General features: G+C 47.2%; 1 protein-coding gene across 2 annotated transcripts in view; it reads left to right on the top strand.

The window, feature by feature from the left end:
- The window catches only part of NRG2 (neuregulin 2), a 328,293-nt gene extending 320,367 nt beyond the window's left edge, over positions 1-7,926 (top strand). For both annotated transcript variants that reach the window (XM_090065050.1, XM_090065052.1), the window contains one exon: positions 5,565-7,926. In XM_090065050.1, the coding sequence (XP_089921176.1) occupies positions 5,565-6,213 (649 nt within the window). In that variant the 3' untranslated portion in view covers positions 6,214-7,926. The remainder of the gene's footprint in view (positions 1-5,564) is intronic.
- Positions 7,927-14,499: the final 6,573 nt, after the last annotated feature.

The raw sequence follows: 14,499 nt of genomic DNA, 5'->3' as shown, positions 1-14,499 counted from the left end.
ACAGCCACAGTGCAGATACGTATGTTATAGGTTAAAATCTATGTAAGTGAAAGACAATAAATAAGGGCATCTGTATTCATGCAGAACTTAAGAACATATTGACCCAGAACAATGGTCTCTGCTTTCCCAAGCTCTAATGCTCTGTGATCTTGAACAAATCACTTATATCTGTATTTTCAGCTAATGCTTGAATTGTGGGTATTGGCTCTATCAACCAGTGAGAGAGCACACTGTATATCTCCAAACAGCCAAAAAGTGTTATGACCAACCTGAAGGGACTCTCCCTCACTGCATCACTTTGCAAACAGGTAGCACCCTTGCAGGAACCAATGGAACAAGGTACTCAGTATGTTTTCCCTAATGATGTTGTGGCTGGTTTGTGCACAGAGGCTCCAGGGGTGTTGACTTTTCACACTTCCATGGACATCCTGCTGGGCTGGCCACAGTTTGGTTCTCAGCATGCAGATGATACCAAGCTTCAGGAGAGTCTGGGTAGCAGAGAGAGGTGGTCCAGGTGATGCAGTGAATAGGTAGGCTGGGAAAGCTAAGTAGCAATAAGTGAGTTGAGGTTGAGAATAGGTAAATAAACAGTATTGTACCTAGGGAGCAATACTAATCAACTCCAATAGAAATGGAAAACTACTATTTAGAAAGTAGCATACAGGAAGAAAGCCCCACAGCTTAGACTACTGAATATATTGACTATGAGTTCATACTGTAATGCTGTTACTAAGAGAGCAAATGAATTCCTGAGTTGTGTCTATAGATAGGGAGATCTCTTATAAGTCAAAGAAGGTTTTAACAGAATTTTGTCAAGATTTTGTTGGAAGTACACCATGAGCACTTTGGGGCCCTGCATTATAGAAAAGCCACTGCAGACCAAGAGGGAATACAGAGAACAGCAGGCACAAGGATAAAAGGCATTTCAGGATTTGACACAAGATGAGAGACCTTGCAACTTTGATTCACAGAGCTGGGGAGGTACTGCAGGGAGAAAAGATATATGTAAGGCTGAGAGGATACCTTTAAGGTTGAGAGAAAGGCACAGGACAGACTGCTGTGGATCAGAAAAGTAGGGGAGTTAGGATACAGGATACTGAGGGTCAGGTGCCAAACCAGATGAAATCAATGGAATTCTCTCCATTGATTTCAGTGGGCTTGGAGGAGGCCCTAAAAGTGGATGAATTCAGGTTATACTAGATATGAAAAAAACATGTTATGGCTGGTCAGCCTGTGTCTTTGTTGTGTACAATCATCTGAGAGCCATTTGGCTCTGTGTCCCCTGAAAGCACAGCTATACTAGGTCTAGATATCCCCCCATACCGTATTTCATATATATTAATGGCCCTTCAGGAAGAGCAAAATGGTTGCACCTGAAGTATAACATAATCCGGGGTGGGCAAAATATGGCCTATGGGCTGGATCCTGCAGGGCTCCCCCAAAATTTAGAAACTTAATATTTATCTGCCCCTAGCTACCTGTCAAAGATGACAGGAGCCAGGGCATTAGGAACCAGGGGAAGCCACAGCAGGCTCCTGCAACAGCAAGGCCCGACCTGCCCTGCCACCCCAGCTGAAAGCCCCTGCCTAGCAAAGGCTTCTGGCCTGGGACCATGGGGCTGTTCATATCTCCCTGTGCAGGAGCGGGAAATTCAGGTAAGAAGGTGGGGAGGCAGGGGAGGACTACGGGCAATTGCCCCAGTCCTCAGGGTCGGCCAGCTCCTGCTAAGTTCAATGGTCCAGTCATGCAGCTGGGAGCCACGTGGTGCAGAGCAGCTGATGAGTAGGCAGAAAAGTGGGGAAAGCAGCAGCCGGGTAGAGTGGAAATGAGCGGGCGTGCTGGTCCATGCCGGTGTCCCAGGACCAGTCCCAGCAGGGCCCAGAGCAAGAATGCAGGCCATGGGCTGATAGGGGTCTATGGAGCTGGGCTGGGCTGCACCAGCAGAGAGAGGAGGGAACTGGCCCAGCTCCATAGAGCCCCTGCCACCCTGCTCTGGGCCCCACCAGTGCTGACCTTGGGACACTGGCGCAGGCCCTGCACTCCCCTCTAGCTGTCACTGGCTCCCATGTGCCTGCTCACTCCCAGCATCCCCTACCCCAGCCCTGTAGTACAGGCAGGGACAAGTGTGTGCAGCCCTGACCCTGTGCACCCCGCACTTGCCCGTCTGGTCTGAGCAGCAGCGGCGCACGACAAACTGCTGCTCAGCATGGGGGAAAAGTGCTCCCCCCGCACCACGACTGCTGGACAGTGTTTGCTGTGGCTGCCCAGAGCCCATGCTGCACAAGGCTGCAGTGAGGCTCCTTCGCTGCTTGTGAGCTGCCCAGCTTGACAGCAGTGGTTGTGTGGAGCAGCCGTGCTGGGCAGCTGACAAGCAGCGGTGAAGGAGCCTCACACAGCCTTGCACAGCATGGGCTCTGGGCGACCACAGGGGCTCTGTGGAGCCGGGCAAGCTCCCCACTTTTCCTGCTGGTGCAGGCCAGCCTGGCTTCATAAACCCATGCCAGCCCATGCCCTGCACTCCTGCCGCCCTGTTCTGGACACCGGCGCGGGCCCTGTGCTTTCGCATGCCCATTTGCTTCCACTCCCCTCCACCCCCACTGACACATTTCCCACTTTTCTACCTGCCTGCCAGCCAGTCTGCACCATGTGGCTGCCATATCCACATCCATGCTCACAATACCATACCCACACACACATACACATATCCCCACAACCCCGCAAACCCACCCACCCACAGCTCTCCACAAACCCTACACCCACCCACCCATACCCCCTGACATCCCATTTTGAGCTATTATGTAATCACTTCTACATATACAGCACAAACACACACAAATCAGGACAAAAATATATTTTTAAAAATTAAATTAAAATATATTATTATGGGTGTTTGATTTTTAGTATATAATTTGTTTTTTTCCCCTAAGAGGGCAAAGCCTCTTCCCCAAAGGCATACTTCCAGGGGCAAGGGGAGGGACTTCTGGTGGCAAAGGTGAGAGGTTAGGGACAGGACTTCTGGCCCCAAGATGGCAACTAGGGCATGGGGCTACCCATGCGGCCCTCGGAAGCTTGCCAAAACTCAGTAGGCAGCCCTCTGCCCGAAATAATTGCCCGCCTCTGACATAATCCCACGTAGCCACTGCTTATCAAGGAACCAACACATACGTCACCCTTTCAGCTGCCTCTTCGTGTCCTGGTCATATTCTCAAGTAAAGGTTTGAGAAAAGAGAAGGGTCTTGCAGTAACTGCTGCTGTCTCTCCTGCTCCTGCATCCACTTCATCTCTGGCTGAGCATTGGGGCCCAACTGTGACACCATCTTAGCCACCTGAAAGAAGGTGAATGACCCAGACAATCTACAGGTCTTACAAAGCAGGCAGGCTCCCAAAGGATGATGTTTAAAGGTGCCCTTTGGTGTCACCCTTCAGTAGTGACCGAAGTGGGGACCAAGGGTCTTTCTTTTTCTTTTCTTTTTTGTTTGGAATTTGTGTTGTGTGTACTGGAGAGGATGGGAGGGGTTAGGTGGGTCTTTTGGTGGGGAGAAGGAGCAACAGGCACATCCCCTCTGCAGGAGAGGGTGTGTGAGCTTGGAGGAGATGTTAGGGGAGGGGGAGGTGATCTCCTATGGGGTTGCGATAGGCTTGTGGGTATTGGGGGAAGCAGTTTTTGGGAAAAGATTTCTTGTAATCTTAATGTGCATGGCGATTATGAGGTGTAGTTAAGATTGGTGGGAGGGTTTGCTTATGTGGCAGGGAGGCAGGGTTGGAGGGAGGTGGGGCTGTTTGTCTCATTATCACCCTGGCATCCAAGCTCCAGCAGTGGATGGTGCCAGTTCCATCAGAGAAAGATATAAATACCCATCCTGAAAAATTATGTGGTCACATTGCTTTCAGGTTTTGGTTGAATTCATAAACCCAAACAGAGGACTTGTGGGTCCTTTAGCTGCTTGAACTGAGGCAGAAGGACCCAGCTGGCCAGAGATCTTTGGCCAGCACCCACATGGGCACTACAGAGGGGCACTGCTCAAAGGTGCTCCTTAGCATTGCCTTTTGACAGTGACGGAGTCAGGGACATGGGGACTTTTGCTATTTTCCTCTGGTGGGTCTTTTGAATTGAAGTTGTTTGTTAGGGAAAGGGCAGTATTTGTGGGTGTGGACAGGATCTTTTGATAGTCGGGCTTACACAGATCACGCTCACTTTAAAGGTCAGGCTTAATTTTATTAATAAGGGTTAAACAAAACAAAATCAACTATGCTGGGTGCACCAGTGAGCACCCACTCACACTGGTGTTGTATCTCCGGGAAGGTGGCCGGGATCAGGCGGGTCTGGCGTCCTCCCCTCCGGCTGGCCAGGCCGAAGGTCGCTCCCAGTCGATTCAGTCCGTATGTTCTGTCAGGCGCGCAAAGACCCCGAAGTTCACAGTGCGATGTTTTTTATACTCTCTGTGATGCAGGGCAGTCTAATTACATGTGGCGCTTTCTCATTGGCCCGAAGCGGCGACTGTCACATTATTGACAGGCCCTGGACTTCCCCTTGAGAGACCCCCGTGCGGAAAATTCCAGCTGCATGCTGCTTCCACGCTGCAGCCCCAGAGTCTCCCATCCACCCAGCACTTGTTACATAAACACTAAACACATGCGAACATGGCCACCTATAGCACTTAGCAAGTGCAAAATAATTACAACAGTGGGTTTATGGGGACAGCCAGAGCCCCTCTGTGGAACAGGGGATGTGGTGTTGGGAGGGACATTGAGGGGAAATGGAGGGGTCTCCCTTTCATGAGAGGCAAGGGACTGGGAGTGGGTGGGCACAGAAGTGGGACTAACATTTTCAGCACCTGTGGAGGACAAGATGGGGAAGGGAGGCTGCCAAGCACTGGAGAGCAGGAAGGGCAAAGAGGAACCAAGCTGCTGCTGCCAGCACATAAAATACCTGCACCAAATCTGCTGCTGCCGCCACTGCACAAAATCCCCATGCTGTGGTAGCCACTGTGAAGACTTCCCTTCAGATCAGTGCTTGGGGATGGTGCCATGCTCACTGACCCTAGTTACACTACCGGATGGGTTTGGGGAGGGGAGAGGAAGTTGGAGGAGGTTTTCAATACCTAGAAGTGAATGGGGGCTGGTAGGGTTGCAAAGCATGGTTGGGATAAGCCAGAAGCTTTGTTGTCCATGTTGGTTGGCAAGGAAGCAGAAGTGGGTGGGGTGAGGTGCGGGTGAGGTTTTAAAGTTTTGAGATGACATCTGGGGAGTCATTTTTTGTTTCGTCTCTTGTGGTGTGTTTGTCTTCTATTGTAAGCTATCTTAAGCCAACTTGGGAAAGACAGTAAAGAAATCTGATGAATAATTAAGACATAAAAAACATGTTTGAAAGTAGGCTCCAAAGTCTGTGAACTACCTCAGGATTTCGTTTTTTGGGGTGGAAGTTAAGACAGAGTGTGGGAGGGTGATCAGTATTGACTGCTTGGCCATGGTGGCCTGCACTCTAGGTGGTCAGTGGAACAGGACTCTCTCTGAATAGCCTTGTGTGTTAATGAGGATCCAAATGCACTTGTTTCTTCTTTCAGATACGTGTCTGCTCTAACAACACCAGCTCGACTGTCACCTGTCGACTTCCATTACTCGATTGCTGCCCAGGTACCTACTTTTGAGATCACCTCCCCCAACTCTGCTCATGCTGTTTCCCTGCCCCCTGCGGCACCCATCAGCTTCCGTGTGGAGGAGCAGCAGCCTTTACTGCGAAGGTATCAAGTCCCCTTCCAGGATATGCAGCGGTATGACAGTTACTACCAAAGGAAGAGCTACTTAAACGACAGCATGGGGAGTCTGCCTTCAAGCCCCTTCCGCATCACGGAGGATGATGAATATGAGACGACACAGGAATACATCACAGCACTAGAACAACCAAAGAAAACAGCCAGCAGCAACAGGCGGTGGAAAAAATCTAGACTGAATGGGCACATCTCACACAGAGCTAAAATGGTCAGAGACTCCTTCTCAGTGAGCAGTGCCTCTTACAGCGAATCCGATGAGGAGATGGTGGCAGAGAGCACCCCGTTCTTAAGCATTCAGAACACTGATGTAATGAACACAGATTCCCCCCCGCTGTATCGACCAGGTGACAGCAGGACTTACTATTCCTTCGAGAGACACAGCACGTATGGGGCGGGCAGCTTGCCACACACAAGACCCAAACCAGACTCAACACCTCACTAGAAGCTGCACAAACTCACACCCCCCCAAACAGAGCAGTATCAAAAAGGAGAAAAAATATTTTTATTTTATATAAAAGAGGAAAAAATATAAGAAATAAAATGTTTTATTTTCATTTTAGCAAAGTTGTCTTATAACAGCTAACAGCAAAGACTTTTTTTATAGGGAATCTCTATTTATATGTAATGTCTTGATTTACAGCTTCCAAAAAAAACACAAACAAACAAAAACAAAATAAAAAAGTGGGCCAATTTTTGACTACTTAAAAATAGAAAATAAAAATATCGTGGTGCCTTTTTGCTGTATGCTAACGCTGGAGTCCATGCTGAGGATTATGTTTCAGTAGCATTCGTAAGATCATAGGTTTTCATTTGGACAAATTACCATTTTAAGGGCGCTTTCTCATTTGAAAAAGATAAAAACAGCACCCTCCACTTTGCCCCATCTCTGGATGTTAGTGATCTAGTTCTTTCCAGTAGTGTTAAAACACACACACAAAGGACACATGTATGTATGTTTTCATAAATACCTCCTAAGGGGAATCTGTCTTGCCCTGTAAAATACGTGTATTTTTGCTTATTTCAGGAAAAATTCTATACATACGGGAATGCAGAAATAACATTTCTTTTTGCAACACAGGTAGGAAGAGAAAAAAGCATACAGTAGCAACAGCCCTTACAATATATCTGTCAACCTCCTAAACATGTTATTGTGTGGGGTCTGAAGTAAAACTGGATCATTTTGGCACAGTTTTGTGAAGTTGTAGTCAAATAAAACATTAAAATGAACGTGGTAAAATATTATCTATTTACATATGGTAGAATCCACATCACTGGCATAGACCCCACTTGGGAGGGAAACAGTCCATTGCAGCAATTGCAAATAAGTACTCTTGTTTGGCAAATTGCTTTCAAAGGCAGCATTGCATTTTCAGCAAACAATGTGAAACTCAGACAGAGTCAAATCCTGGCTATAACAGTGCAAGGTAGTAGAACAAAAGGCCCTTTCTTCAGGAAGCTAATGGCAGCACAACCATCAATTCACCCCTACAAACTATCTCATTGAGCTGCACCCCCTCCAACCAGGCATGCAATTTAAAAGAACTGTGTGTGCCATTAATCTCTGTTTAAAGTCATTGCAATACATTGCCATGATCCTTCCCCTCTGGCCAGTGAAGCAGGCTGGTAATTCATCAGGAAACCCATTAAGTGGTTTCTTCTGTATCAGTGTGCTGTATATTGTAAAGAAAGTTTTTTTGTAATGTCCCAGTGTTACATAACTTGCTATGAAAGATGGATGTCATGTTTCAGAGCCTGGGGCAGCCCTGGCTACTGGATCAAAAAGGACAGTACTGTGTGTGCAGGCAGCAGAATATTCACATGTGAAAGTGCCCCTCTCTCCTTTTCGTTCTCTGCAGCAATCCTGTTTACATCATAGCCTGATTCTTTTCATTTTATATTTTTACTTCTGCATGTCCTTTGCATTTCAGATACTGTAGATTGGATGCATGGTGAAGCTGTGACTGAGAAGATAATACAACAATTGACAGTGTATTTCATTTAACTTTTAGCAATAAAGTAACTAAACCCTCTATTCCTCACCCACAATGGGGTCAGATAGAAACTCTGCTAATTTGTCATAAGATGATTGTAAAAATTTGCTCTGGATTGTCTGAATGTCAGAACTCTTGACTGTTTAACACTTGAACATTTTTTATATTATAAATAAAATAAAAAATAATTAGTATGTTTCTGGGGTGTTGGTTGTAGCCGTGTTGGTCTAAGGACATAGGCAGACAAGGTTCGTAGGGTAAATTTGATCTCTTTTATTAGACCAACTAAAACAGAGGAGTTGGGAAAATTCCTCTTTGCAAGCTTTTGGGTACAAACACCCTTCTTCAGGGAGAGGGAGCATCTGCAGTTGTTTTGTGCTTTTCCTGGATGATAAAAAAGCCAGTATACAAGAATGCAGGTCAGTGAAAATGCGATGTGTAGCATTGAGGGTCAAAGGGGGTGAGAGACAGGAGGTGGGTGGGGAAAGAAATGGTGACCTGGAAATAGAATGTAGCTGGTAAATTGTAGAGGTTACCTGGGGTATCAGATGCCAGGCAGGTTATAACGTGCCATAATGTTCAATGTCTATATTTAGTCTATGATTTTTTTATCTAGTAGGTTGATAAAGTGAAGTGAAACACCTTTCACAGACATGCCTACAAACTTCACTTCACCCATTGTCTTTTATCCCCTCTGACCCATACTGCCACACATTTGCATTTTCACTGACCTGCATCCCTCTACCTGGGAACTCCTGAGCATATAGGTTAGGGATAGGCATTACACATAAACTGGTTTAAGTGATCAGAAACTGGTTTAAACCTGCAACAGAACAGATGTTCAGTGCATATAAACTAGTTTGAAAAGGACTGAAACCAGTTTGAGATAAACCTGGTTGAATGCAGTATCAGACTTAACTGATTTGTCTCAAACTGGTCTATGCAATGTCTGTCCAAGACCCCTTGCTAGTTTAAGATAAACCCCCAGTATCCCAGCATGCTCCATGGGCTGGGCGGGGATCTCTACTCCACAGCAGGGCTGGCCCCTCCCCTCTGCTCCCTGGCTGGAGCTCCAGAAGAGACTTTCAGGCACAGCAGGGTCTGCTTGGCTTCCCCCTGCCCTACCGCCTCTTGCTGCTCAGTGCTGAAGCAGGAAATCTCCCCTCCCTCCCTCCCATCTCCCACAGCAGGGACACCAGCCATGTGGTATGCTAGCTAATGCAGATGTGTGTGTGTGTGTCTCTGGTTTCACTGGGGCAGGCAGACAAAACAGTGACCACTTAGAGCTATTTGAAGCTAATCAACAGGTCAGCTGGTAAGCTGTTTAAGAAGAGTTTGAAGTAATGGAGCGAGGCTATTGTTTTGCTGATTGGGTGATAAACACTTACCAGGCCTCTGCTGGGTTGCTCACCTGTCAGTTTGCTGCAGACAGTAGAAAGAAGCAGGGAGGGAGATTGAAAAGCTCCATATCAACAGATACATGCACTGCACACCCCCTTCCCCTTGCCTCAGAGTGCTAGCAGGGGGTTTGGGGCTGGCAACACACCCTCCCCTTGAGCAGCAAGTGGGGAAAAGCCTGGGATGGTGCAGGCAGACCTCCTTTATCATCAGAGGTCTTGCTGGGGCCTGGCCACACCCCCCCTCAGCTCAGCACCGTAAAAGGGAAGGGAGGGCTGCTTTAGCACCCCCTGGCTTCTAACCTGAGCCACTGCAGGCATGTGCCTGAATTTCCTCAATCCAGAGAGAACGTCTGTCCAGTTACAAACTGGTTCAGCCTAGCCAGGTTAGACTAACCTGCAAAGATTGAATCAATTCAGGCTCAGGATTTTTGAATGTCTATCCCTAGCTGTACTGACCACATTTCATGGAAGCAGGACATCAGCTGCTGTGGGTCGCTGCTTTTCCTGTGGCAAGTTAGGTTGTCAGGTCTGTGTTGTGTCAGGGTTGAGGGTAGTCCTATGTAAAGTTTAAATTATGGTTTGTATAGGATGATTTAGCTAGGGATGATCCTGCCTCAGGCAGGGGTTAGACTAGATGACCTCTGGAGTTCCCTTCCAGCCCTACATCTCTATGATTTTATTATAATTCCTGAATCTGTTCAAATATATTTTGAGTGCATGACCTTAGCCTCAACCCCACTGTCTTGTGCTATGGTGTCACTTGGTAGCCAACTAGCTGGAGAAGTGTATGAAGCCTGAACAGACACTGCAGGTGTATGGGATAGGATGCATGTGCTTGTGCATCCTATGAGAAAGCCTAATATAGTTGCTGTCCTTACACTCAGACTGTTTAGGGACCAATCCCTGTGTATGACCTCAGAAACAAGCACCAGCTTAAAGGGAGTGGAATAGATGAGCAATGGTGCTGACTCCCAACTCTGCACAAGACCTGTGACAGCTGCTGCAGATGATCCTCCTCACTGGAAAGCACAAGGAGTGACTATGCTTGACTGTAGCACCATCTTTCCCAGCATTTTGTGTAGGGAAGTGTGACTGAGCACATCCACCTCCAGAGATCTCTACTGTAGAGGAACAGTCCAGCCCGAAATAATTCATTAGCAATAAGGCTATTATTTTGCCATATTCATTTTAAATAAAATTCACAGCAGTTGCAGTTTTAAAAAAAGGTTGCCATGTCTGGTTGTTGCATGGTTACATCAAAACAACAATCTTACCTAAATGAAGATCTCTACTGTGGATCATTGACTTAATGGTATAGTTTGAAGTGCTATTACCCTTGTTCTCTTCTATAGGTTGATAACCTTAGCTGGAGTACATCTCCCACGCACCAGTGTATTCTCCCCCTGACCAATTGTCTCAGTGTATCCCGTGAATCATAGAGTTCCTTTAGATTCATACTTTCTGTGATCTTTGTGATTGCCATGACAAAATTACTTCCCTAATTACAGCTAGGTGGCAGCTATGGTTCCCTGCACACTGGGCTGGGGAAATTATTCAGTTTGGGCCAGCTCATACAGCTCTTCCTCAGTGTTTTCTCTGCCTCTAATCTCCTTTGCTCCAGAACCTTCTGCAGCCAAGCTGGTTGCAAATGCATTGGCACGTGTCTTTCTTTTTGATTAAACCAGCAAGGCTGAGAGGGGTACACTGATGTGTGGGTCAGCTCAGTGTTTCCATATACAATGCCCAGGCATCTGCATCCTGGTGAAGTCACTCCAGCTTTGCTTTATCTTTCAAGCAAGGCTTATGTTCAGTGGGCTGATGTCTCACTCTGTAATTCTATTGTCTCACGAGATAGATACCTACTACTCAGGTAAAGTGTGATCAGATGATTCCCATCCTCCGAAGAAAAACAAAGGCTCAGGATTGGCTCTGGTGTCCTCCCATTTCAGATTAACCTTTCTGGAAAACCTTGGCAGAAAATTTTGCCCTGAGCATCTCTCCAGTGCCACAGCCACTCCCCCCACTCCCTCCACTGCCTTGAATTCAATGGGACGTGACTGAGAACCATCCCCTGCCTCACAGGGATTTTTCTAACAAATGCTGCAAACAGCTAGGACTGGAGATCAAGAAGTCCAAGTTCTGTTCCTCACTTTGCTACAGAGGGTGACATCTGGGCAAATCAACTGACCTCTCTGAGCCTTATGTAAAACGGCTGCAGCTGCTGCTCCTATTGCCCTATTTCAGAGGGGGTGCGGAGGCCTCTAACATGTGTGAATGTTCCAGTGGAAAGAGCTGAAAAAGGGCAAAGCATTTACTCTATTACTATTGCTCCGGAGAACATCCTTTGGAAGTGTCTATAGTATCACTGCTCAGTGAAGCACTGCAATTGGTGACCCATAATTCAGAAAAGCAAGCAATCAAAATCAGAGAAACAGCAATTTACTTCCATTCCATTTCCTTGAACTGTTCACAGCAGCTAATGTAACAAAAAGGCTCTTCCAAATGGAGTATCCGCATGGGGCAGCTACTCTGGTGTCCTAGATTCTTAGCTCCCAAGTGCATGTTCACTTCTGTGGCTACAAGGTCTCAACAACAGCTGCAGTTCAATTAACACCTCTCTTGCCAACCAGGGATGCTCACAGGAAGAGGATGAACTCAGGAACATCACCTTCCTCATGAATATGGGCCAGCCACTATTGCTGTCCTTGTGCGGAGTCAGAGGGCTGCTGCCTGGCATTGTACAGGGGTTACCACCCCAACAACATCAGAGAAAAGGCACAGCCAAGGTGTTATGCCCCTTCCATACAGGCCAATAGGGCAGGTCAGGCACATGCTTCTTCCTTTTGATGGTGCAGAATTGGGCATGTTCTTCTTGGGCCCTGAGCTGCTTCAGAAGGGACTGTTCCTACCAGAAGTTTAACCCCTCTCAGAGCCCACCCTGAGTGACAAGCCGTGTCCCCAACTGGGCAAATTAAGCAGCCCTAGCTCAATATCAGATGAGAAGCTGATCATGATGCTTAGACAATAAGGGTGAAGTTACACATTACACTTGGATTACACTAAATCTGCAGCATGTTAAGCAGTGTTAAAGTTAGAATGTGTTGTGAGCAATCACATAAGGGTTAAAACCATTTCTCTCCTGCACAGGTTTAGTTTGCCATTAAAAAGCCTGGTGAACCAAGGCATGTCTAGGAGCCAGGACATCTGGGCTTTATGTCGCTCTGGGTTGGAGAGTGGGAGCAGCTAGGATCAATGCATCCTGGATCACCAGAGGACTGAAAATTGCTCATTTTATCTCCATGGAACAGCTTAAATTTACCGTAATGTGAGCTAGGTAGCATGCCCCAGAGTTACCCCTCACTTGAAGTGGTTTAACTTTGAGATGTTCTAAGGGCATTTAGCATGAGCTAATGAGCTTCAGTGTGCAGGTGCTCATGTTTTAAATGCCTTTAGTATGGTCTAAATGTAACATGTAACTTCACCCTGATATAAGCACATACATAACTTTAAGGTGCACTAACTCCCACCAAACCTGTGGAAATACCTTCGAGGGTCTGAGCCTAAAGGATTGATCCAAAGACCATTGAAGTCATGATTTTAAATCCCACACAACTGGAGTTGGATTTACAGCCATTTTGGCTGTACAACCACAGCAACACCAAAGGCAAAAATAGGTAAATTTAGGTGCACACTTAATCCTTTTGCATGGGTAATTCCAGTGCATAAATTACACATGAAATGATGCCCCTTTAATTGGGTGAAATATTGCCTGCATTTGCCCTACCTATTTCAGAACTGTGTGGGAGGGGGGTGTGACACACACATGTGCACAGAATATTATTCTTGGGATACTAGTAGCCCTAATCCTGCCAGTGGTGCAAGTATGGAATTCAACAAAAAACAAGCTACTCTGTGTCACTGATATGCTGCTTGCTCCACCCCATTTCCCATCTAAGTGAACACCTTGTTTTAGTGGGAGAGGCAGAAGGGGATGGAGTCACTTTCTACATTGCTGCAATATGATTCCAGCTGCCTCCACTCCATTTCTAGCCCTAGGGCATCTGCAAGTAAGACAAAAGAGCCACCAAAGGGGAGAACAACTGAATTTGTATTGCCTTGGTGAGCTTGACTGATTACACTTTACTCCAGTATAATGAAGGATGGGTCACTTTTCATGTTCATGGGTATTTTTTGAGAGGAAGTGGGGGTAAACATTGAGAGCTTTTTCCTGTAGGTTGCAGCTAGTCTCCAAACAACCACCAGCTCTGGCAGTCTCATGGCTTAAACAGGTTTTTTTAAAGTGGAAAATTGAATTAAAATCCTTGAAATAGTCACCAAAGCTAAGTGCTAATTTCAGCACACATGACTCCAGCATCTCTGGGGTGTAGCAGGACTGGACCCCAGGGCAGCTGTGATGTTCCCTGGTGGGCACATGGCGCCTGCCCCACTCTGGCTCCTCAGGGCACTCTCCTTTTTCCTCTTTCCTGCCATGCCTTGGTGGAATTGTTTTTTTGGTGTAGAAGGGAGACTGCCACAGGGTCCCAGAACAAACCCTACCCTGCTTTGGCCAATGGGTCCCTCCCATACCAAGCTGATCCCCAGCTCAGTTCTTCAAGCCTTACGTGGGGGCCCCTCATGGCTCTATCAGTGCCTCAGGGAATCCACTTCCTTAAGGGCTATTTGTGGCTCCTTCCATCCTTACAGCCATGCCTCGCAGATGTTACTTTAAGTTGTCCACTGGGCCCTCTGGCCCATCTATCATGCTCCCATCAGCTTGTGGGGTCCCTGCCCTAATCCCTCCCCAGGCTTTGGCCCTCTCTGTTTAAGCCTGCTCCAGCCCCAGCCTTTGCTCTCTGCACCCCTGGCCCTCACATGGTGGCTATATCCCTATCCCAGCCCTCAGCCTTCTTGGTCCTTAACCCCAGGCCAGGCTGTCTGACCCTGGCCTTACCTTTCCCAGCTGAGGCCTAACACTGCACACCAGCCCCAGTCCTCTGAGCCTGGATCAGCAAAAGTCCAATTTAGAAAGCTGTGCCTGGAGTAAGAGAACAAAAGTCAGGTTCCTGGAGTCAGACAGAGAGAAAGAAAAAGTGTTGGGGTCTCACCACTCAGCAAAGTTTGAACTAGTCGAGGTTCCCAGGTGCTGTTGGAGCTTGCGGACAGGCAGAGCCCTCTGCATGATCAGTGGAAGGAATCCAGGCAGAAAAGGAGTGGAACTGGTGCAGCTTTTGGATCCAAGCACCAGGACAGACACTTGAGCTTGGGTAGGGGATTTGTAGAGAACTAACAATGGCTCAAGGAAGAACACTAGTTTTGCTTATGGTTAAACAATAGCTC

Source organism: Crocodylus siamensis, chromosome 10 (genome assembly GCF_052110815.1).
Source record: "Crocodylus siamensis isolate JL-2025a chromosome 10, ASM5211081v1, whole genome shotgun sequence".
Classification (NCBI taxonomy): Eukaryota; Metazoa; Chordata; order Crocodylia; family Crocodylidae; genus Crocodylus; species Crocodylus siamensis.
The sequence above is the reverse complement of the archived record's forward strand: the minus strand, read 5'-3'. Positions and strand labels throughout refer to the sequence as shown.